This window comes from Ahaetulla prasina, chromosome 5 (genome assembly GCF_028640845.1).
Source record: "Ahaetulla prasina isolate Xishuangbanna chromosome 5, ASM2864084v1, whole genome shotgun sequence".
Lineage (NCBI taxonomy): Eukaryota > Metazoa > Chordata > Lepidosauria > Squamata > Colubridae > Ahaetulla > Ahaetulla prasina.
Window position 1 is genome coordinate 31,670,390 of NC_080543.1, and position 24,221 is coordinate 31,694,610.

A 24,221-nucleotide genomic window follows, 5' to 3' on the forward strand; every position below is an offset into this window, starting at 1 on the left:
ATTTAAGCATAGATTGGACTCATTGGAACATCATTTCCCCACCTCCCATCAGACTTGACCTAGCCCTGCTGGCCTTTTGCAAGGCATTAAAAATTTGGGTTTGTCATCATTGCCATCAAGCCTGAGGCTCCAATAATATGGACGAGCCCATTTTGTAGTTATTTGGAGTGTGCGATGTTACGACTGTTCTCTGCTATTTTATGCTATTTATATTTCCTTATGACTTTAATTATTTTTACTATTTTTTATTCTGCTTTAATTGTTAGCTACCCAATCATTTATATGACATGGTCAGCCATATAAATTAAAGAAATAAATTTAGACATTCATTTGGAATCTTGCCATCCAGATGAAAATCCTAATGAAGATGCTTCAAAGATTTAAAAATTATTTTTATATCTTAATTTATACCCTACTTTCATATATTGCTATAAGTTAACACTATACAAATGGCTTTGGGATATTCCATTAGAAATTTTATGCATTAAGAATGAATGTATTAATTCCAATCTCTTAAATATTCCAACTGAAATTTTATGTATTAAAAATAAATAATATGTTAATGAGTTCCACTGTTTTTGTTGAATTTTATGATCTGAAAATACTTTCTTGATCAAAAATGAAACAGCCAATACCACTTGTGAGAAGGAAAATTATAGAGAGAAGTTAAACAATGAAAAGAACAATACTGGTAGCATTTAAAAGTAAGATTGAATTTTCTATAATCTGTTCCCTACTCCTGGTAAGAAAAATTCAAAAGCAGCAGATGTTGCTTAATTTGTTTACAAGAAAACAAAAAACATTTATTGAGGATAATTGTAGCTCCTAATGCAACATAAAGCCAAGAAAGAAGACTGAGAAAAGATTTCCAGGCAAGGAGCAAGCATATAAGCCTTCATGGCTCATATATCCTTGCAGAGCTCAAGACCTAACTATCTTCAAACAATTTTCTCCAAATTGTTCCTGCAGTCAAATCAAAGAAAGTTAGCAGGAACTTCAGAAGTCAGTCTTTTTAATCAATGCCTCTTTTTTTGGAACTTTGTCATCCTGTATGATCCCAGCCAGTGGTGAAATCTGAACCGGTTTACTACCGGTTTGCTGGCTGCGCATGCGTGTTAAACGCGCACTACACAGTGTACACCATGCACCAACTGTGAGGTGCACACGCAGTGCACACCAAAAGGAGGCATGGGGTAAGTAGAAAAGGGGGCGGGTGTGTGTGATCAGCTGTGGTGCGTGATCTTTTTTTTTTACTTTTAAAAACTTTTTCTGCAACTTATTCGGCTGAATAGGTTGTAAAAAATGCTTTTAAAAGTAAAAAAAGATTCTGACAACTGCGCGGCTCACCTGTGATCGTCAGAGCCTTTTTTTACAACCTATTTGGCCAAATAGGTTGTAAAAAAATGCTTTTAAAAATAATAATAAAAAAGGCTCTGATGATCGTGTGGCTCAACTTTACCTTTTAAAAGCATTTTTTACAACCTATTTCTACTATTCGGGCAGGAAAAGCGAGCGAGCCAGAAAGAAGCGGCAAACGGGAGACCGGGCGATTGGGTGGGCATCGGCGGGGGGGAATTTTGCTACCACTTTTCCAAATCACCTGTTGCCATCACGACCAGGAGCATTCACCACTGATCCCAGCTCTTACACACATTCCCTCTGTGGTTTATGGTATTTATTTTTAACTGAATTCTGTTGTCCTTGGTGTAGAAGTGGAATGTTAACTGACTGATGTTGTTGTCTACATTTTTAAACTTGCTATCAGGATGAGATATATAAGCCTCTGAAATGGGAGTATTTGGAAAGGTATATAAACCTAGAAAATAAATACAAGAATTGATCATAAGAAACGCCTTCCTATTAGTATCTCCCAAAGACCAAGAGGTCCTTTGGTTAATTATCCTTCCACTTACATTACCTATACCACGGGTGTCAAATTTGCTGTGTCACATGACATATTGTGACATTTTTTCCCTTCACAGTACTTGGTGGGAGTGGCCTGCACATGATACATCTAGCCTACGGGCCACCAATTTGACACCCCTGACCTACACTATCTTTCTACTTCTGAGTCTAATTTTCACAGATAGGGACAAAGCAAATAGGTTAACCTGGTTTAACCAATTTTAATTTAAAATTATAAAATACCTTGAAAGCCAACTACTGCCATTCTCTGCATAAGACAGCATGCTGTATCATGGCAAATGCTATTTAATAGCTTTGCAAAACCAGAAATATAAAAAAACTCTTTTCTGATGCTAAAAAGTTTTACTACTTAGTTGGCAGGTATTCCTAAATTTTAGTATAGATTTTCTTCTCTGTCTGATAGTTCTATCCTGTCATTTGGGCAAGAGTGAACATACTAATTGTTAATGTTTTTGTACTATTTTCTTTCACTTTGTATGACTTTGTGTGCCTTGACCTTGGTTATGTAGCTCTCTGTCTATTGCCTACAAATACTTTCCTTTAGGCTCAACTAACTCCTCAGAGAACTGTCGATGCAGCTGCACTTGTTTAATTGTCATTTTTACTTTTCATTGGAACAATTAGAGATTATGCTTATAACCTTCCACTGTCCCCTTCTTTTCTTCCTTTGAATTTCTAAATGGGGTGTCCCCTTCTGATTTTTCTTTGAAGCCCTTGAAATGGAATTTCTTTCTCAAAGTCCAACAAATCTTATCTTTCTCATTACTCTTAAACAGTCTTTCTCTAGATTAGAGAAAAAAAGAGGCAAGCAGGCAGTAAGGACAAGAAGAGCAGCAGATCTAATGGGCTGAAAGCTATGCCTCCACTTTGAACAAGGCACTGCCGGTACTAACGTCTAGCCTGCCAATTTGGCTTGAGCCAACTCAAAGAATTGTATGTTCTGGCTTACATATTTTGAAGCCCTTTCCGGTATATGATGACAATCAAATAAATAAATGAAATAAATAAATCCCGATTTATATCACACCTTGCACAAGTGTCTTACCCTGACTAGGTGCTACCATTATTATATTCCGAACTGTTAGTTCTGTGTTTTAGGAGGTACTCCTATTCTAGCAAGGGTTTTTGCATGCTGGTGTCTTTGAACCAGAGTTGACTCTTGATGAATGCTTAGACTCGCCTCTACAGCCTTCTTAGCAAAATTTTCAGAAGTGCTTTACCAGTGTCTTTTAAGAGCTATTAGAGAGACTGAAAGGGCCAAAAATCATCTAACAGAATAGAATTCTTTATTTGCCAAGTGTGGTTAGACACACAAGGAATTTGTCTTCGGTGCATAAGCTCTCAGCGTATGTGTAAGCAACAACTGATAAATCATGATCATAATCATAAAACAAAATCATCATAAATCATAAGATACAACACTCAATGTTAGATAGTGATCTAGCTAGTGTTTTACTTAAGAATGGAGTAGAATTCATGGTTTCCTGGTTTCTAGCCGGTGTCTATATCAAACTAGCTCTCAGCAGTTCTTTGGAAAGTATGAAGCATGAGTATGAAAAGTAGTCTTTTCATACTCCTGCTGCTCTAGGGGTGTGCTCTGCTTCTTTTCTGTGAAACTCTATAATCATGTAATTTTTTTATTTCCAACTGCCGCAGGGTTAGTCAGCTCCCCCAAATCCTGTCAGAGGAAGCAACATATGGTAAATGAAATTCTATCAAAATCTGCAGTAGATAGAAATGTTTTTGTCTCTATTTACAAATGTCATGATTTCCCTCATGCATTGCTTCTCATTTATATTTAGTGAAGCTGAAATAACAGTTGCTCTTCTGCAAATCTAAAAAAAATGTCACTAGTACTGTCAAAACAATTATTCTGACCGCTAGATCCTGTAGATTCTCTCCATGACAATCTGTCCCTAATCAGGTCTTTGAGGTCATCCAGTACCACTGTAATGAGTCTACCCGCTTTGCTGCTGCTCAGCCACTTATTTATTTATTTTATTTTATTCAATTTTTCTCCCGAAGGACTCAGGGCGGTGTACAGCCATGTAAAAGTCACAATATAAACATTAACTTCTCTTTCCTTTTGTATTATTTGCATTTAATTACACTTATTCAAGACAATCTTATGTCAGGGTATTGATAACATTATACCCCAATAATAGATGTACATTATAAAAGAACCAATAAAGGACCCCTATGGAAGTTCACTATTTAACATAAGGAACGTTAAAAAGACATCTTAATATGTTTGCTTAACTTATATATCTCATTCTCCTCCAAGAGCTCAAGGTAGCTTTCCTAGAGATTTCCCTTCATTTTACTTCCACAATATCAATATACTATCAAACTATCACCAACAACACAGAAAAGAGAGTTTTAGATATACATGAAAGGAATCCTAGAATGCTGTAAATATTCTGTTGCCTAAATAATAAAAGGGTGCTCCTTCTTCTTCAGTTCATATAAAGATGCTGACTAGATTGGTAGCTGAATCTTACTTAACACAGACCACGGGACAATACCACAACGCTTCTACTTTGAGAAGCCCAAGAATGCTTGTTCTATCTCTTCAACAACAACAACAACACAGCCTGATATCATTCTGACACTAGTGTCCTCCGGCTCCTTCCATCATAAGCATCAGGCGATGCCATAGGATTCAGCTATTAACAATAGATTTTTTAAAAAGATTTATTAGGTTTATTCCTTACCCGATTCTAATATTCATGCATATGCATATACACATCCATTTGCAGAGATCTAAAGTTAATCTTGTTTTGTTTTCAGTAAACCTTACAGGCTTTTTAATTTAATAAACTGTATTCGATACCTATAAAATGTTGGCAAACAAAAATGTTTGTTCTCCAAACCACTGTCAAAATACACAATCTGAGCTACAGACGTTTTCTACTATTTCAGAGCTATAAAATGTCTTCAGCCCAACTCCACCCCATGCTCAACTGGTAATACTGAACTTTATTTAGCTGCATATAATGCAGTTCTGAGTTAAAAACAAAGTAAAGCAGAAATAAACGATTGTTTACACAGAGAATATAGTGGAATCATTTTAAAAAAATGTTCACATGGACCCACAGCTTTTCATGACTTAAAAAAGGAACTACTGGTTTAGACTTATTGAAGAGATATGCATATCTTTTCCCATGTAACTCTGATGTTAAACTCAACTGGGAACAAGGGCTTCTACTTAAAAATTAATAGTTGCTACTTTGTACTCCCCGTATTTAGATGGTAACTTGCCACATGCCACCTTTAGTATATCCACTTATCTTTGAATTGCTAGAATAAAGACAAAAACAAAACCTGAGCTAATCCTTTAAGTCTCTATTTATCAACCTGTGTCCAATATGCAACTAATTTGACTTGATTCAACTGTGACATTAGTTCAGAATCTTGGGATGTTCAATGGCAGTGAAACAGACTGCTTTTGATAATGAAATGTTTTATTCAGCAAATGATTTTGGAAGAAAACAAATCCTCTGAGGGATAAGTATTTCATTGGCTTAGAAGCACTTCCTTGCCTATGAAACAAGAGGCTATCATCTGTGAGTGAGATGAATATTTAAGGGGACAATTTTAATTTTCCATGATATTACACATAATCTCAGCAGAATCATATCATATCATACTGAGGTACTTAAAAGAAAAGCTAAGGATGAATGGTTATGATCTACCATCATAAATCAACAATCATTGAAATATTCATAAGAACATCCTCTGTTGGTGGCAGCTGCATTCCAGAACTCCTTTCATATAAGGACATAATCACAAAACATAGATTTGAGAATAAATATCTCAGAGCAGAACATAATCATAACTGGAATTTCAAACCACAGTTGTGCTGTCTGATCTTCTCTTTATGTTTGATTACTTATGGATTATAAAGCCAGTCTAGACTTTTAGTAACTCCTTAAAACAGATTTCTCCAGGAGGATCCTTCTCTAATTAGACCTTTCAGGTCTGCCAATAATGGACCCATCACTATTGTGACTAAGTACACTCACCATCCTGCTGGTCATGTTCTTCTCTTGCTTTTCCAGCATTATGGTCTTCAGAAGGGAACAGGATTTTAACATAATGTATCCAAAATATGATAATTTGAGCCATTTGAGAGAATTTTGACTGAGAATTTTGGAGTGATATAATTAATTTGTTTGTTGTCTTGGCTATCCATATTCTCAGCAGTTATCTATAACACCATAGTTTAAAAGCATCGATACTGTATCTTCTTTCAAAATTTTGCTTTCATAGAGCACCACAGGAAAAACCATTGTCTGATTGATTCTGATCTTTGTAAGCATAGACACATCATGGGATCTCATTATCTTTTCCATGGCTTTCATTGCTTTCCTATCAATCTGGTCTATTCTTGGTTGTCAGTTCCTTTTATATGGATACTCAATCCTAAAAAACAGAATCTATCTATCACATCAAGGTCTTCATTGTCAGTTCTAAGGATGGTTGCTGTCCCTCTTGTCACAGGATTTTTTTGGGTAATTTTTTAAAATCTTAATCATTTTTTTATTGTGTTCCTTGAGTTTCATTATCAGAGCTTTTCATGTTTATTTGGTGATCCATCTAGCTGGATTGAGTAGGATTTATTCACAACTTTCTGAATTTCATTTTTTTTTTAAAAAATCACAACCTACATAGAAAGATTGTGATTGTGCATCTTTCACAGTCCTAGGAAAGCTATGGGACCCTGAAAATCCTTTGTATGGATTCCTAGGTATGGTGAATAGGCCCATATTAGGAATATGCATATGATGTTACCATAGTCAACTTACACACACACACACACACACACACACACACACACAGACATACTTTCCTCAACTGACGATAAAATTTGACAATAAAGTAGGTTCTGAAGAAACAATTTCACCATGTTAAATATTTGCATATGGCTTCATATTAAACTTCTAAAAATGTACAGATAACTTTTCTTTAAACAAATGGAAAATATAAACAGAGAAAAGAGAAATTCAGCCAATGAAGTCAGTAATATGTATTGTTTCCTTACATTAAACAAAATGAGATAATGTACAAGGTAAAATATTATGAAGCATCTTTTCATCAGTCTGAATGGGCTGTTGTTAAAGCACTAGTCTAACTGGACAAGTATTATAGTACTAATTTTAGTGTATGTATGCCCACCAGCATGTTTTATTTCTTAAAAATGAAAATAATTCAAACTTATTCAAAGTTCTAGTTTTATAGTTAGCACCAAAGGGAACAGATGGAAGCAGTTTTAATAACAATTGCTGCTTTGTATATAATTATCAACAAATTTTTCACAAATGCTAGTTTTCTGCATTTCTCCCCATCTAATTGTACAGAATTATTTTTAATTTTTAAATGAGAGGTGCCCAAGAGGAGATTGAGCCAACCAGTTCATATGAAGCAGCAACAGGTGGTAACATAATGTCAGATTGCAGTTTTCTCTTATTTCTGATTAGACTGTTTTAGCTAACATTTAAGGAAGCTGAAGTGAAGAAGTTTGGAGGGCAATATCTATTTAAAGTCTGAATTAAGGTATATTATCGTTTGTCCATGATTCACTGAACCATATATTACAAAGGATCATTTATATATTTTATATTTTATGAAGAAAACATAATTGGTATTGATTGACAATGACAAATAGATACTTACAATCTATACCTTGAGGTCTCTTTTACCCTGACTACTGTATATATTCATGATGGCGAACCTATGGCATGCGTGCCACAGGTGGCATGTGGAGCCCTCTCTGCAGGCACGCGAGCCGCCACCCAGCTCAGCTCCACTGCGCATGTGCGCATGCTTCCTGCCGGCCAGCTGATTTTCGGGTCTGCCCTGCAAGCAGGAGACACGTGCTCATTCTCCTTACTTTTTGCTTCCTGTGCCTTCCCAGATCTCCAGAGATTCCCCTCCCAACGCTGTTTTGGGAGGCAAGGCTTCCCCCCCCCCAGCCATTTTGGGAGACCTATCCCCCACTCCCAGTCGTTTTAGAAGGCAAAGCTTTTTTTCCTCTCCCAGCCGTTTTGGGAGATGAGGCTTCCCCCTCCCCCCAGTGCTGTTTTGAGATGTGAGGCCAAAAGGGGGGTGGTCGCACGCACATGCACAAGGGGGAGGGAGGGGGGTCACGTGCACATGCGCGGTGTGGTATGGTATGTGGGAGGGGCATTGCATTATGGGTGTGTGCACGCGCAATAGCGTACATGCGTGCTTTTGGCACCCAAGGAAAAAAGGTTAGCCACCACTGGTATATATCAAAGCAGTGTTCTGTACTGTATTCTCCATATCATATATGAACACAGAGAATGTGTACAGAAAATATTTACTCCTATAGTTTACCACTATTTATTAATATTTTTCAAATTCTCCCTATTTTCTCTAGGGCTCAGCTTCTCTACACATGGCTCTCGGTAGAAGTTTTGATCATGTGACCATGGGAATGTTGCAATGGCCATAACTTTGGGCACAAGTCAAAAGTCCGTTTTTTAAAGTACTGCCATAATTTTGAAAAGTTACTGAACAAATGGTCATAAGTCAAGGACTATCTATAATACATGGCAATCTATCCCACACAAACTGATTAGACATAACCAGAAATAGCAATTTTGATCAAATAAATCAACTCTGTAATGGTTCCCCTTTCTCATAACAATCTTTAGCCCCTTCAGAGTTTTCAAAATTTATTTTATTTTTGTTTGTCTCTTCTCATAAAATCATTTCACAAGCCACTTTTATAGATTCAGTATAAAGAAATTATCCACATCATTCCACACATTCTGACTCTTCTCATAAAATTGTCAAGAAGTTTAACAAATTTAAATGTTATCCACATTACTCTTCCCATTTAATATTTGCATGACTTTTTAAATTATTAAAGATCAAGTTTGGCCTTTTTTTCTGAAATCATATTAAGGTATATGTGGACTAGGAGTTTAAAAAAGAGATATAGAAATGTAGGGTGGCATGGAGTTGTGCAGCTCATATATGGACTAAGTTATATTTGCCCAATACCCTGGTGACTCTGTTGCAGAGTCAGATTGATTCAAATCTGTGAGCCTGCTTCATATTTGGCTGCTATTTCTAGCTAAATGCCCTGCCATTTTGTTAGATGTTTTCATTTCTAAGAATTACTTGTTTTCTTGCCTTTGGTTTTTGGGTTCTTCTCTGTTCACAGTAACTGTTCATCCTTTGAATATTTTGATTATAGTCTAAGTATGTATAACAGTTATGTTTTCCTTTGCTCATTGTGAACTAGCAATAAATGTTGATATCCTGTCCCAGTCGACACACACAGAGTACGAGCAGGGGTAAGTATGTTTATTTCACACAGCCAACCCCATAATCATTCCTCTAGTCCCAACTCTGCATGTGCAGTCTTTAGACTTAGTTTCGATGACCTCTCCAGAAAACACTAACCAGATGTAACAAAAGCAATAGATGCAAGACAAGCTGCACTTTCTTCCATGACTAAGGCTCGAGGGCAATGGCAGTAAGGTGAACTAAGAACTTCAGGTAGGACGATGGCAAGGTGAGTCAAGGGACTTTCGGCAGGACGATAGCAAGGTGAATTAGTGAACTCCAAACAGGATAACAGCAACTGCCAATTGTAAGCCCAACAAAAGCAACCACAACTCCCTGTACTCCAGGCATTGGGAAGGCAATTTGGCTTTGATGGCTTCAAGGCACAATAAAGGCACTACAACTCCAGCTGATTCAAGGCATGACAAAGTCAACTTGTTTTCAATGGGTGTAGGGCACAACAATGGCAATTTGACTTCAGTGGGTACAAGACACAATGACGGCAACACAGTCTCAATGAGTTCAAGGCAATATCATGCAACTGGGTCACTCTGTGATGCAATCCTTGCAGTCTCTGTTACCAATATAACCTTAAAAACGACAACAAAGAATGTTCCAAGGAGCAATCAATATCCAAGGAGCTGCTGATCCAGTTCTACAGAGGAATTAATGAGTCTGTCATTTGCACCTCTATAACTGTCTGGTTTGGTTCTGCAACCCAACAAGAAAGACACAGACTTCAGAGGATAATTAGAACTGCAGAAAAAATAATTGCTACCAACCTGCCTTCCATTGAGGACCTCTTTACTGCACGAATCAAGAAGAGGGCCGTGAAAATATTTACAGATCCCTCATATCCAGGACATAAACTGTTTCAACTCCTACCCTCAAAACGACGCTATAGAGCACTGCACACCAGAACAACTAGACACAAGAACAGTTTTTTCCCAAAGGCCATCACTCTGCTAAACAAATAATTCCCTCAACACTGTCAAACTATTTACTAAAACTGCACTACTATTAATCTTCTCATCGTTCCCATCACCAATCTCTTTCCACTTATGACTGTATGACTGTAACTTTGTTGCTGGTAATCCTTATGATTTATATTGATATTGATTGTTCCTGATTGCTTATTTGTACCCTATGATTATCATTAAGTGTTGTATCATTAAGTGTTAAATTGTACCCTATGACCATCATTTCTGTTGTAAATGTTGTACCTTGATGAAGGTATCTTTTCTTTTATGTACACTGAGAGCATATGCACCAAGACAAATTCCTTGTCTGTCCAATCACACTTGACCAATAAAAATTCTATTTTATTCTATCTATTCTTAAGGCTGCACAACTTGTTAACAGAGGACCTCAAGTGACAACAACATGGGAAGAGGCAGGAATTTCAGACAAACAGCTGAGAGCTGTGAGAGGGTGGGCATTGTGGGCAGTTACTATGGAGGATGTGCAGGTGCTGCAGGCAGATACTATGGAGTGCTGGTAGGTGTATGGGTAAGACCGCAATGGAACCAGGACTGACTTGCAATCTCCTGCCTTCTCTGTTGATTATATTTGTTAAGAAACTGGCAGGGAAGGTCACAAATGGCAATTATTGCAATTGCTGCAGCCATTGTAACTGTAAGCAGTAGCCAAGCCTCCAATTCATTATATGATTGTGGAGACACTGAGTGGGCCACAACACTGCAGGCAGTTGTAAGTCCCTCTTGTTCAACACCTTCTTAACTTTGAACTATCACTGAATGAATGCTGGTAACCATTACGTTTTTCTGTTGCAGCCCCTCTTTTGAGAATACCATCCCACCTGAGATTAGAATGGCACTCTCATTGTTGGTCTTCCAAAAACTTTTAATATTTAATTCCAGGGAGGTCTTTGGGAAATGAACAGCAACCAGTACACTTACTGCTTTGTGACTTCCTATGCTCTTATTTGTCTTTTATGTTTTTATTCTATTTCTCTTCGGTATCTTGCAAATTACTGGGAGTCATTTGTATTGAATATTGCAGAATAAGCATAATAACTAATAATAATTTATTAAATTTTTATGCCACTTGACTCAATGCCTATTAAATTATTAAATAAATTAATATTACTATATTAAATATTGACAAATGTCTCTAGATCTTAAAGTAGGGAAAATGTCCCCTCACACAATTTTAACTTCCAATGCTTGTTAGCCAGCCCTTTGAAATATTTTATTTATTTATCAAATTTATATTCTCTGAGATCTCCAGTAAACTTAGATAACATGGGTTACTATGTATTTAGTACTCTCATCTTAGGATCCTACGAAACTTAATATGTTTCTTATGGCTATTAGCTATAGAATATCCAACTTTTCATTACAGTATTATTGTAAATAACCTCTTTACCAACATTCTTCCACGGTTTATAAAATGATTAGATTTAGAGTAGTCTAAAAGCTACTCCAATGTGCACAGCAATCATAAATTTTACATATTTTTTACCAAACTCGGTTATCAAAAGTTTTAACTGGATATTCCGCTATTCCAGTTTCAGACAATACAACTGTTTCAAACAGTTTGATGTCTCCCAAATAGAGCCCGGACTTCACTGCTGACATTTAAAAGCTCTTGAAAACCTGGACTTTTTTTTTTTAAAAAAAAAAGAACATTTGGACATTGAGGTGTAATACTGTACCGCAGGGGTCCCCAAACTTGGCAGCTTTAAGACTTGTGGACTTCACTTCTGGGAGTTGAAGTCCACAAGTCTTAAAGCTGCCAAGTTTGGGGAGCCCTGCGTGTACCGCATACCTGGGACACACATTACTCACTCCAACTGTTTAAGCAGCGGTTTTCGGCCAAACTTACTACAGCTTATGAATAAAAATGTAACAAAAGATTCTTGGCTACAGTATGAAGGCGGTCCGCTGTCGCCCTTCCACTTGGAGCTTCCCACAGAACGAGGCATCTGGCGCGCCTCACGCAACCGACGAAGTCACCAGCGCGACAACCAGGCGCGAACCTAATCCACCGCGAACATTTGCGTTTCCGTCGACCCCCCCACCCCCACCCCGTCCGATTTCCGGTCTAGATAAGCGGAGGTGACGCGCGGCCGCTCTTGCGCCTGCGCATTAGCTGGCGAGCTGTCACGGCGCTCGCGTCTTTAGTTTGCCGTTGCTGTGGCAGCCGTGGCCTTTGTGGCCTGGCTGCGAAACGTGCGGGCAGGACGGAGGCCCCGGGAAACACCAGCGGCAGCTCGGCCGCTTTCTCCTCCTCCTCCCCTTCTCCATCCCCGCCGCAGTCGCTCACCTTGCTGGTGATGCAGCCCTGCGGCGGGGACGGAGAGGCGGTGGGCGCCATGCTGCAGCCTCAGGTGGTGCAGCCCGCGCAGGCTGTCTCCAAGGCGCCTTCCGCCCAAGGCGGCCTCATGCTCTTCTACGAGCTGGGGCCCGCGGGAGACGCCGAAGCGGACAGCGAAGCCGGCGCCGGAGCCACGGGCGCGGACGGGGCGTGTAGTCCTGCCGGCGGCCTGGAAGACCTGGACGACGAGGATGAGAGTGGCGCCCAGTCGGGGGGAGGCGGCGGCGGCGGGTGCAAAAACTGCACCTACGAGGGTTGCCACGAGACCACCACCCAAGTGGCGAAGCAGCGCAAGCCTTGGATGTGCAAGAGGCACCGCAACAAGATGTACAAGGATAAGTACAAGCGCAAGAAGAGCGACCAGGCCCTCGGAAGCGGCGGCGGCGGCGGCGGAGGCGGCGGCGGGGCAGGCGGCGGTGGAAACGCCCCCTGCTCGGCTACCGCGGTTGTGGCGGCGGCGGCGGCGGCTGGAGCGGCCCTTTCGGGGAACAGTGGGCGTATCGAGGTAAGGTTGAAGGAGCGATCGCAGGGACTGGCTTGAGTTTCTTCTTGCAGTTCTTGGGGTTAAACCGGTTCTGTGGGCGTGGCTTGGTGGGCGTGGTGTGGCTTGGTGGGCGTGGTAGGGGAAGGATACTGCACAACCTCCGTTCCCTCCCCACTCTGGGTCCAGCCAGGGGTGGTATTTGCCGGTTCTCCGAACTACTCAAAGAACCAGCTGGATTTCACCCCTGGTTTAAACGAATCAACGGCATAAAGCAGCCTACCGTGTTAGGCCGGTCTGGCTAAACCAGAAAGTGGGTTCGTTCAGTAAACCGTAACTCCGTATTTGTAGGCATGATTTTTTGAAAGCAGTTTACAGCAAGGAAAACTTTTGGATATCGCTTCCTGTCTTTTCCATGTAACACTGTAGTGAAGGTCCAGAAGTTCCTGGAAGGAATCCTCTATAGTTTAAACCAGGGGTCTCCAACCTTGGCAACTTTAAGTCTGGTCGACTTCAACTCTCAGAATTCTTCAACTCTCAGATTAGCTGGCTGGGGAATTCTGAGAGTTGAAGTCGGCCAGGCTTAAAGTTGCCAAGGTTGGAGGCCCCTGTTTTAAAACATGTACATCTTTTTCTAAATGGCAGCCTGTAGGCTGTTGCTACAATATCATTTACTTCTTTACCATCTGAACCCAAACTAGTCCATTAGGTTTGTTGATTGTGTTGGTGCGGCTATTCAGGTACATAATGCGATTCCACTTTGGTGGAATAGCCTATGTTAGCTTTCAACAGTATAAAAGGTAAAGGTAAAGGTTCCCCTCGCACATACGTGCTAGTCGTTGTCGACTCTAGGGGGCGGTGCTCATCTCCATTTCAAAGCCGAAGAGCCAGCGCTGTCCGAAGACGTCTCCATGGTCATGTGGCCGGCATGACTAAACGCCAAAGGCGCATAGAACGCTGTTACCTTCCCACCAAAGGTGGTCCCTATTTTTTCTACTTGCATTTTTACGCTCTTTCGAAACTGCTAGGTTGGCAGAAGCTGGGACAAGTAACGGGAGCTCACCCCGTTACACGGCAGCACTAGGGATTCGAACCGCTGAGCTGCCGATCTTTCGATCGCCAAGCTCAACGTCCTAGCCCTTGAGCCACCGTGTCCCTCTTCAACAATATAGCTACTTTAATTATTATATCCAAAACTCGCATCACTTTTTCTGGCATTCATTTGCTTTAGAACCATTTTACTAATATGTTAATATTTATTTGTTAAATTTATTGCTGCTGGGTGACTTACAACTATTATTCTGTTGCCTATGATGAAACATTTAGCACTCATCTGGATGAACAAGGAAACAGCTCTGGCTAAAGCTTGCAGTTTCCAATTGCTTTCAGGTTAATTTTTAAATGAAGCTGGTGGCTGATTTTTGAACACTTGGGGAAACTTTCATCTACTTATGAAGTTATAGGCCAGGGATATCAGTATAAGATTTTTTTTAACACAAATTTCGATCAGGTTTCTTAATGGAGTATGACTAGATCAATGCAGTTATAGCCTCTCTGCTAGAGCAGAAGCTATTTTACAAAAATAATTCTGTACGATTCTTAAATTTAAAATGTTTCTAATTTCTCAGAAATATTTGACTTTAAAACTAAAATAGATTTCACATGATTAAAGAATAAAAGAAATATATTCCGTGGAAGACTCAGAATCCTTTAATACTTTTATTCTTATTAGAGATTTAACCATTAGTTTCTAATATTTAAAACTCGGAAATTAGGCTATAGCTAAAGTTACACCATGTACCTGCTAGTCTGTGTTAAGTGCATTATTTGCTTGATAAAGAAAATTTATTTAGCATTCGGCTCTATTTTCAAAATATGTTTTACTACAGAGAGAAATGAAATAGTCAAATAATAAGTGGTTCACTTATACTACCTCTAAAGTAATGTCGATGTTTTTCTGATGGAACAAATACAATTTACTTTTCCTCTTTTTTGTGTTTGTGTATATGCTAAGGATTGCACTGAAACTTCCGTTTCTGTATCAAAGCAAAGAACAGGTAATATTGGAGATCGGCCTGCAAAACCTACACTTTTGGAACAGGTGCTAAATCAGAAAAGGCTGGTAAGTGCTATGATTAATTTCTAAAAAGATGCTTTATGAGATGTAAAATAGTAAAATAGGGTAAAACTGTTCTACGTTTATTTCATAAGAACTTTTAAACAAGACACATATTTGTGATGTGCTGTTAGCCCAACATTGAGAAACCCTGATTTTCAGGATGTTGTTGCATTGTAACTTTCAGCCTTCTTTGCTACTTACTGTTGGCTAGGCAGGTTGTTGCTGCTGAAAGTTACAGGTTTCCAAATATTGCTGAATTATATATACTCAACTCCTGTGGGTCAGTAACCTAATATATTTTGGAAGTGTTCTGTTGAAATTGGAGAAGCAAAGAAATTCTAAAGCAAAGAAATAGCAGGGCAGGTAACAGCATCTGAGGTGGTTGTTGACCATTTACAAAACATGAATGACTCAGTCATTTCTTTCCTAATCAAAATGACTCATTTTTCTGCAGTAGCAATGCATGATTTATGATTGTTGCCCATTGTTTTTATAATGGTGTGAACAGGATTGGCACCAGTGAAAATTGGTGGGAAGGAATAAATAAGGAACTTGGGAAGTTTATTCATAACCTGTTTCTGCCATTCTCTAACTCCTCCTCCAGCAATGAAATGGAGGAAAATGGAAATTAGAGTGGCAGTAGAGATTATGCTTCTAAAGAGGCCCCAGAGTTTTGTGGGTCTTAAATTACTGTTTCTATCTTGGAAGAGATAAGGGATAGTTAACTTTTGAACTGTAGAGTAAAGCTAATACAGATCATAGTGTAGAAGCCCTTAAGTTCATAACTATATGGGATCTACTATATAAAGGCAAACAATTTAAAATGAGAAAAAAAGCTTAACTAATGGGTAAATATTTTTTTATTTAATTGGTCTGTCCCACTGAATACAATATGTCTAATGTGGCCATGTGGTGATTCTGCATGTACAGTATTCGATGCAATTCAGGGATTAAAATAGGGGGACTTACATTTTCGTTTCTATCTAGTCACTTCTGAGAAGTCCTGAAGTTGTACAATTTCTTCAAAAACGACAACAACTGCTAAGTCAACAAGCATTGGAACAAAGACAACAGATTTCAGGAGCACCAATGTAACAGCAACAGTTTCATAGGAAGTAAACACTATTATATTGGGGTCTACTGAATTTCTGTAACTGTTGTAGTTGGCTTCATTTTCTGTACTGCCCTTTTGCTTTTTTCTTTGGTTTTATTTGAAATTGACGTTTTAAATTATTTTTATGAGCTTTGTGCAGCTTCTCCCTTCAATTACAAACTTCCATTGATTCAATTTGGAAGTTATATTGATGATTTTGGGAAAAGTGAACTGTTAAACAATAAGCTGCTTTTTATTTTATGCAAACTAACCTTGCATAAAGTTATTATTTTATGACATTCATTGAAGAAAACAATAGTTACTTTCTATGGAAGTTTTAAACAGTGAACTTTGAGCCACTCCAGTAACTTCTTGTTCAGGAAGCCACATCTGAGTTTATTTTACTAACTGGGGGACTGTAGCAAGATTTGGCTCACAGTCCCATTACTGTTGTTAGATTTGTCTGCCAGGCAATCTAATTGATAATTTTATATTACATTATAAATAATGTGTTCCAGGTTTGTATTAATGTTATGTACATTTTGTACACATGGTTGACTATTTAGTGTATTTCAGTATATTACTGCCAGGATTCATTAAGAGGCATTTATTTAAATTTATTTATATTATTGTTGCATTTTAATGACTTATTTGTACTAAGGAACACCCATAGTTTATATAAGACTATTTTAAAGCATCATTTTGTATATTTGTAATTTTTGAACTCTTTCTGAACATGCAGTTTTTTTAAAAAAACTTTTTGTAAAATGTCATTTAAGTTAATTTTTTTACATCAGACTTTTTAAAGATTTTGTAATTGTACAAATTAGGTTGACTCCAGTGTTAAGATCAATAAAATGAACCAATCCAAGGGCTCAGTCATTACATGGTTCTGTTGTAACTATAAATCTGAATCCAAGCCATCGTGTATAATTGGTATTGTCTTCTGTGTTATCATATCCTCATTACTTAGTATTTCTCAGCAAAGACCTTAGTGGGTGACTTTGGGCCAGTCACTCTCTCTCTCTCAGCCCAACTCACCTCAGTGTTGCTGTTTTGGGGAAAATAGAAATGAGTTTGGATACATTCTCTGCCTTATATAAATAATAAATGCAGGATGAAAAAAAAATAAATTGTGTCAAGAAACACAGATTTAAAGTGTGGTGTTTTTTTTAAAATTTCCCTTTTATGTTAAATGTTTTAACCAACTATTGTTAATTTTTTTCAATACTGTTTGAAATAATAGTTACAATCCAGTTGCTGTTTATATTCAACATTCTCTTTCATTGTCCATTTCTATATACATTATATGATATGACCCATAATGGAGTATATTTTGGTATAGCAAAGCCAATAGAGTGAGACAAGCTGCTCTTACACTACTAGCTTACCACCTTTATTAAGTGAGAATGCCTAGTCGCGATGCAGTTGAAATTACTTAAGAAACAACACCAAGCCAGTACAGGTAGTCCTTGACATATGATCGTAATGGAGTCTGCCCATCATAGCCATTACAATGGTCATAAAATACTTTTCTCAGTGAACTCCATGATTGTAAAGTGACCACTGCAGTCAATGAGCAAACCAATGGTTCTCTACGAGTCAGTTTTGCTGAAAACCAGGAGTAAATGCTGGTTTTCAGCAAAACCATTATAAGAGGTGATCATGTGACCATGGGATACTGTAAATTGGCTGGTAGCCAAGTGCGTGACATGGAGTCATGTGATCATGGAGGGCAGGCAGTTATTAGAACTTTGGAATCTAGTAAGCATTCTGAGATCTGTCATATCTTTGAAAAGTTGTTAAGTGACCAGTTGTAAGTTGAGGACTACCTGTAAGCTACAGAAACAGGAAAGAGGAAATGAAAGAACTGGTTGGTCTCAGATTTTCATGAAATACTCCCATTAACTCAAAAACTGTACTTGAGATAGATGCAAAAAGGGACCAAGGTCATACCCTAAAGAGAGCTGCTGGGCAACTGTCAGCAGATGCAATAAGGATAGAGGAATATTAATGTTTCATTGCCCTTATCTTCATGAGGATGTTCCAAATATTTACCCCATGTTTTTATCCCATTGGAGAGAGATGGTTCCTCAGATATCCTGGACCCATGCCATATAGGGCTTTAAAGGTAACAGCCACCACCTTGAATTCAACCCAGAAGCAGATTGGTAACCAATGCAGCCCTAAAGGTATGCAGCTCTAGGCTCCCACCAGCTGCAGCTTTCAAATACTCTCCAAGGGTAGTCCCATGTAGAGCATGTTGCAGTAATCCAACCAAAAGGCATGAGTGACCATATGCATGGCCTCAGGATCCAAAAAAGGGCATAACTTTTCTTGTGCTTCATCCCTTTGCTCTTTTCAGCAATCCACAGCACATCCTAGGATTGCTGCACTAGAAGAGGTCACATGTTGGCAATATAATCCAAGTCCTCTTTATCTAATGCCTGACCTATCCATCTGGTTCACATGAAAAATGCCAAGCTCCTTGTCAATTCCCATTAGACCAATCAGTTGTTGCGTACACATCAGTCGAATAAACTCCATCTTCCCACAAAGGAGCAGATTATGCGGATTGGAAACAATCGCAGAGTGATCTGTGGCTCCAAAGCAATGGATTGATAGTAATTTCCTCTTCTACCAGATCACACTGCAACAACCTCAAGGCAAAAACGTATCTAGATGACAAAATCCTTGATGTGATTTTGCATGACATGGATCCTTGAATATGTGTGGGGAAAACCGCCTATTATTCAGACCACTGCTTGCTATAATCAGATGCTTGGATGTTTACATATGCTGGTACTTAGAAATTTTGTGGTAAAAGTATGACGTAATATTCAATCCATTCAAAGGTAATGATGATACAAATAAGTCACTATTAATTTCCCATATTCTTCTTTTCAAATTTCAATTTATGAATCTGGGTTGAAATCTTTGTTTTAAAATTTTAATGTCTTTTAAGAGAGTCAGTGGTCTTCCCTACTTTTACAAACACATTTTATTTGGACATACAAAGACAGTCCTAGCCATTCTTTTAATAGGCCAACCTATTGATAAGAGTTAGTTCTTATGTATAGTTCTGTAGATAGTTAACAAGTATCCAGACTTAAATAAATCAGAGAAAAAGTGTAAGGTTACCCAGATTTTTTTAGGTTGCAATCCTATATAGTATTGCAGTCATCATTCAGTGCTCTGAAGGCCACTTTCAAAAAATCAAAGTAGAATTACAACCTGGTACTTTGCTTATAGCTGCAGCAGAAACTGTGCAGTTTCTTTAATGCTAAAGTTCTAATGTTATTGGGTTAAGGTTTAGATCTGTAGGACCCATATGCTTTTTAATGTTTCTGATTAATTGTTCCGTGGGTGGCAGATGGGGTGGGGGAGAATTTATGCAGCTCTGCTGCAACCAATCAGAAAGAAATCACATCAATAAATAAGGGAAGTGGAAGAAAATATCTTTCTTTTCATCTGGTTTTAAATAAAACTAGTCCAATCTCAATCTTTAACAGTATTGCTCCTCTACTATACTGGAGCATCAACTACCTTATTTATAACTGCCTTTTTATAAAATTCAATTTCTTTTAACTGTAATATTGGATTGTTTTCCCCTACACAATGCACCAAATAGCTCCTTCATGCTGAGAACTTTGATATCACCATCTGGATCATTCATGAATAATAGGTCTACTTCCTTCCATCAGCACCTAATGGAAAATAAGCCTGAGAATAAACAGTGTATAAGGAAGCCTCAGAATCATTAATAAGGTTCAATTTTTAATCAATAAAAACTGATGTCAATTTTTTCCTATAGATTTCTTAATAAAGAAATATAATAACAGACCATTTGGTTTTCTGTGAAGTCTTGAATATATTACAGTTTCTCACTGCTTCCAGATTGTTCCCCAGAAGATTGTGAATGCATTTTGAATAACAGTTTTTAAGAAATGTTTTTCCCGTAAACTTAGTTGCTGATAAATGGTTTTTCTGCCAAATGACTTAAATTTTCCAGTAGACTATTTCAAGGAATGGCATATTTACGAACACATTTAATAGTTTTAAATTTACAAATTGTAACAGTTATATAAAAACATTTGGACACAGAAAAATCTATCTAAACGGATCATTTTTATGCAGGCAGTCTTAGCTGAATTCTGAAAAGTAATCATATGATTATTTTCCAAATATAATTTAGCAGTCAATATTTTTCTGTACAGTATGTGTTGCATTTACCCATGTTTCAGGGCTGAGAGTTCTAGGTTTACAAATTCCTAGGACACTTCTTTTACATAGGCTGTATGCGGATATTTAACTATTTCCCCCCGTTTTATTAGTTCATATTCTACTACTCCAGAAAAACAAAGCGGGCTTATAATAATCATATATTAATAAGGATTTAAACTACTTCTGTCCCACATTGGTTGAAAATATCACACTGAAGTAGATGTCACCGAGATTTTTATTTGAAACACCACTGTTTGATATGTTTATAAATTGTTCACAAGTGTATAAACTAAGGAACTACTATGAATGCATATCCTAACATACATTACTCACTGATTAGTTTATGACCGTGTTCACACAAAACACTGAGGTAAAGTTACCCATAGTTTACCCAACCAAATTTCTTATATTTACATAATTCATTGAACTAAATTGGACAAGTAGGCTAGGTTTGCATTATTCACTAGGCTAAATATGACTGGCTAGTTTGTGGTTCAGTATGTCATGCACACGCAGCTTATAACAAATATATTTCCCCCGTTTTTTCTAAATCAGTTTTATCCCTTCCATACGAAAAAGGTAGCAACTGATCTATTAGATGATCAAAAAATTTGCTTCTATCATCGTTTGGCCTGTACACTCCCATCACTATTGTTTTAATCCCGTTAATTTCTATTCCCACTGCTATAAATTTACCATGATCATCTGCTTAAGTAATTTAGGTTTGAATTGGGTTTTATATATAAAACAATTCCACTAATCTTTTTTACACCAGCTGATATTAATTCTTCTCCTAATTATTTATTTATAGATATTTCTTGTCTTGTTTCTTTATATGTGTTTCTTGAAGACAGACTATGTCCAAATTAAGTTTCCTCAAATAGTGAAATAATTGTTTACGCTTAGATCAGTGGTGAAATTCAGCCGGTTCTATCCGAATTACACAATCCAGTAGCACCAGCTGTGGAAGACTCTGCCCATCCCCTGGATGTCATCACGTCCTGTTTCTGACCCTCTGCGCATGCGCAGAAGGCTCTGTACATGCACGGAGGAGGTGCGCGCGCTCATATTTGCAAACTGGCAGCGAAGTTAAGTGAATACTCCCCCTGGCTTAGATGGAGTATTTGCTCCATTTATATTCCATGTGATAGACTTAATCTCCATCTTTAAGCACCATAATAGATTCCTGTACAACTACCTTGGCCACATCTTCTTCTTTCTTTCTTCTCTCTGCCATGTCTTTTTCTTCAGTGCCAACTTTAGGGTCTTGCTCGACCACTAACTTCTTTTCCATCCCTATTTCGCCACATGGATCTGGAATTAACTTACATCTGATCAATAAATCCTTAGCTTTCTCTATGGAATTCAGCCTAAATCTTTGCTCATAGTAGGTAAGCATCACCCTTTCCAATCTATCCCAATGGAATAAAAATTTTCTCTGCTTCAGGATATCAGTGTTTTTCTCAAAATCCTGACTGGAATTTCCTTCAAAACAGTAGTATCTATATTTTCATTTTCAATCTGTACTTTATAATGGCAATCCAGAACCTGATCCCTTGTTATTTTTCTTGCAAAGTGAACTAGAACATCCCTTGGTAGCTTTCTCGTAATTTTATTATCTTAGTTTAGAGTTTTCTTCCAGCTGCACCTAAATCTGTATTTATCTGTAAGTAAAAATAAATATTTTATATATCTAATAAAACTGATTATAGTTCAGAGGTCACAAATTATATTTACCTGTCAGGTTATTTATTATAGGATCCCACTTTGGCAGTGCTATGAAGCTATCCTTTGATGCAATTATATTTAATACATTTTAACAATGCAATTGAATAATAAATTTTCTGATCGTACAGAAGCTACAGTCTTTATCAATTTTCAAAAGCTTATCTCCTGTCAAATCTTTAATTCTTCAAAAGACATTCTGCAGAAATCCATACATACAGGAAACCTAAATCCCACTCTTATTCTTTCAGGTGTTTTGATTGTACAATCTGATGTCATGAACCTATTTTTCTCTAAATCACTTGCTTCTATGTTAACAATGGAGGAGAGGTATTCATCTGTCAAAGGATCGGATTTGGACAGGGTTAGTCCAAAGGAAGAATAATTTTAAAAAATTAATTTGGTAATAGTACATTCAAGGGCAAGAAACCTAACTAAACTAATGTTCTGATAAGCAAAATTGTACAGATGTTATATTTAGACTTAAATATTTAACTGCTATCAGATGATTTTTCTCTTCTGGCAAATGTATTTTCAGGTTTGTTATTAAACTTGATCTTATTAAATTTGATCCCTTTTGCAACGACTACTACTTTTGGGCTATTCCAGTGTATTTTTTTTAATCATTCAATATTATGTACAAAGTGACTGATCAAATAATTAATATATAAACTGAAGCAAAGACTAGCATATATTAACAATATATTAATTACCTTCCACTCAGGTTCATTGTTTATAACAATTGCTCTCATTTATTATACTTATCAATAATTAAGACGTGGGAGGAAGAGAAGTAGTATTTTTACTGAAATGGTATACAGTATTTATTCTGTAAATGATGAATTTGAGGAGTCTGAATGAAGCTTGGCAACATATGAATCTGAAGATAGAAACATGTTTTGTATTAAGCAAATTGCAATTACCACTGGTCAACTATACATTTCTACTATCAAGTCCATAACATATGGGCAAGTATTAATGTCTTGGGGTTAATATATTGCATACTCCTTCCTTTCCATTGCAATTGTAACATGTGTGAAGGACTACAGTGCCCTGCTAGCTGGATAGAAATCATTCTGGGTATTACAAACAATAGAATTCAAAAATATTAACCATAGCAGCTTTATATTGCCTTTTAGCCACCCTGCTTCATCAATATTGAACAACATATTTTAGTAATTCTTGGAACTGGATAATGTTTTTTACATCACAGAGCCTCATTCAGTCTCAGCTTTCTTTTCAAACCAATGACAGAGATGGTATTTAGAGAAGGTTGCATTTGCAGGCTTATAATTGTTACTCAATTGTGCAAAATGTAACCTTTATAATTACAAACAATATAGTTTTATGTTTAAATCCACATGTCAGGAACAAAATGAAGAACCATAATCACAATGTTCTAAGTTTCCAGAAGCACCTGCTTGATGTTATCAATAAACTGCCAGTCTGAACAAAGCTACCACTTGCTCCATTTGAAATCAGCATTATTATTTTCAGAATTTAACTTTGATATAATATATATATTTTTACAAAGTGCAAGCAACACTGGTCTCGTTCCATTCGAAAAAGTAGGCAGCTAGGCATATTTCTATGGCTTCATTAATAGACAGAATACAACGACAAAGTACTGCACTTTTTGCAATCTTATTAACTAATAAAACATGTAATACAGCATGAAAAACAGTAATAGTGTGTTATATATATCTACAATCATATTTACAGCTATATACAGAAATTGAAGGGAGAATTCCACAAGCCAAGGCCAGAATGCAGTACTTGTCCCCTATTGTGTGTGTGGAGATGATTCTTATGAAACAGAGGATATTGGATTATGTGGGGAACCCATTTGTGTCAGCACCTTATCTAGCCACTGCAAAGGTCCATGAAGATGGATCTCAATCCAACATGGAGTACTTGTAACATCCTGGCGGTGGTATTCTGCTCCCCAGCCCTACAAGAGACAAATAAATGGCAAAGGATCAAAGAGATGGTTG

General features: G+C 37.5%; 2 protein-coding genes and 1 long non-coding RNA gene across 5 annotated transcripts in view; 1 reads left to right on the forward strand and 2 right to left on the reverse strand.

The window, feature by feature from the left end:
• The window catches only part of LOC131199849 (uncharacterized), a 29,597-nt gene extending 17,327 nt beyond the window's left edge, over positions 1 to 12,270 (reverse strand). The window contains exon 1 of the long non-coding RNA XR_009155442.1: positions 12,094 to 12,270. This is a non-coding gene — a long non-coding RNA (uncharacterized LOC131199849). The remainder of the gene's footprint in view (positions 1 to 12,093) is intronic.
• Positions 12,271 to 12,363: 93 nt separating this feature from the next.
• RFXAP (regulatory factor X associated protein) lies at positions 12,364 to 17,442 on the forward strand. Its single transcript, XM_058186390.1, has 3 exons — positions 12,364 to 13,090; positions 15,081 to 15,188; positions 16,173 to 17,442. Exons 1-3 carry the CDS (start codon positions 12,545 to 12,547, stop codon positions 16,278 to 16,280), a joined length of 762 nt encoding a protein of 253 aa, XP_058042373.1. The 5' UTR covers positions 12,364 to 12,544; the 3' UTR covers positions 16,281 to 17,442.
• Positions 17,443 to 19,692: 2,250 nt separating this feature from the next.
• SMAD9 (SMAD family member 9) overlaps positions 19,693 to 24,221 on the reverse strand; it is a 58,803-nt gene continuing 54,274 nt past the window's right edge. The window contains exons 7-8 of one of the 3 annotated variants that reach the window (XM_058186181.1): positions 24,086 to 24,178; positions 19,693 to 19,985 (exon numbers count right to left, since the gene is read on the reverse strand). In XM_058186181.1, coding sequence (XP_058042164.1) covers positions 19,947 to 19,985; positions 24,086 to 24,178 — 132 coding nt within the window. In that variant the 3' untranslated portion in view covers positions 19,693 to 19,946. Of the gene's footprint in view, positions 19,986 to 20,009; positions 24,179 to 24,221 lie in introns of those variants that run through there. The other 2 variants (XM_058186179.1, XM_058186180.1) reach the window with 2 other exon arrangements.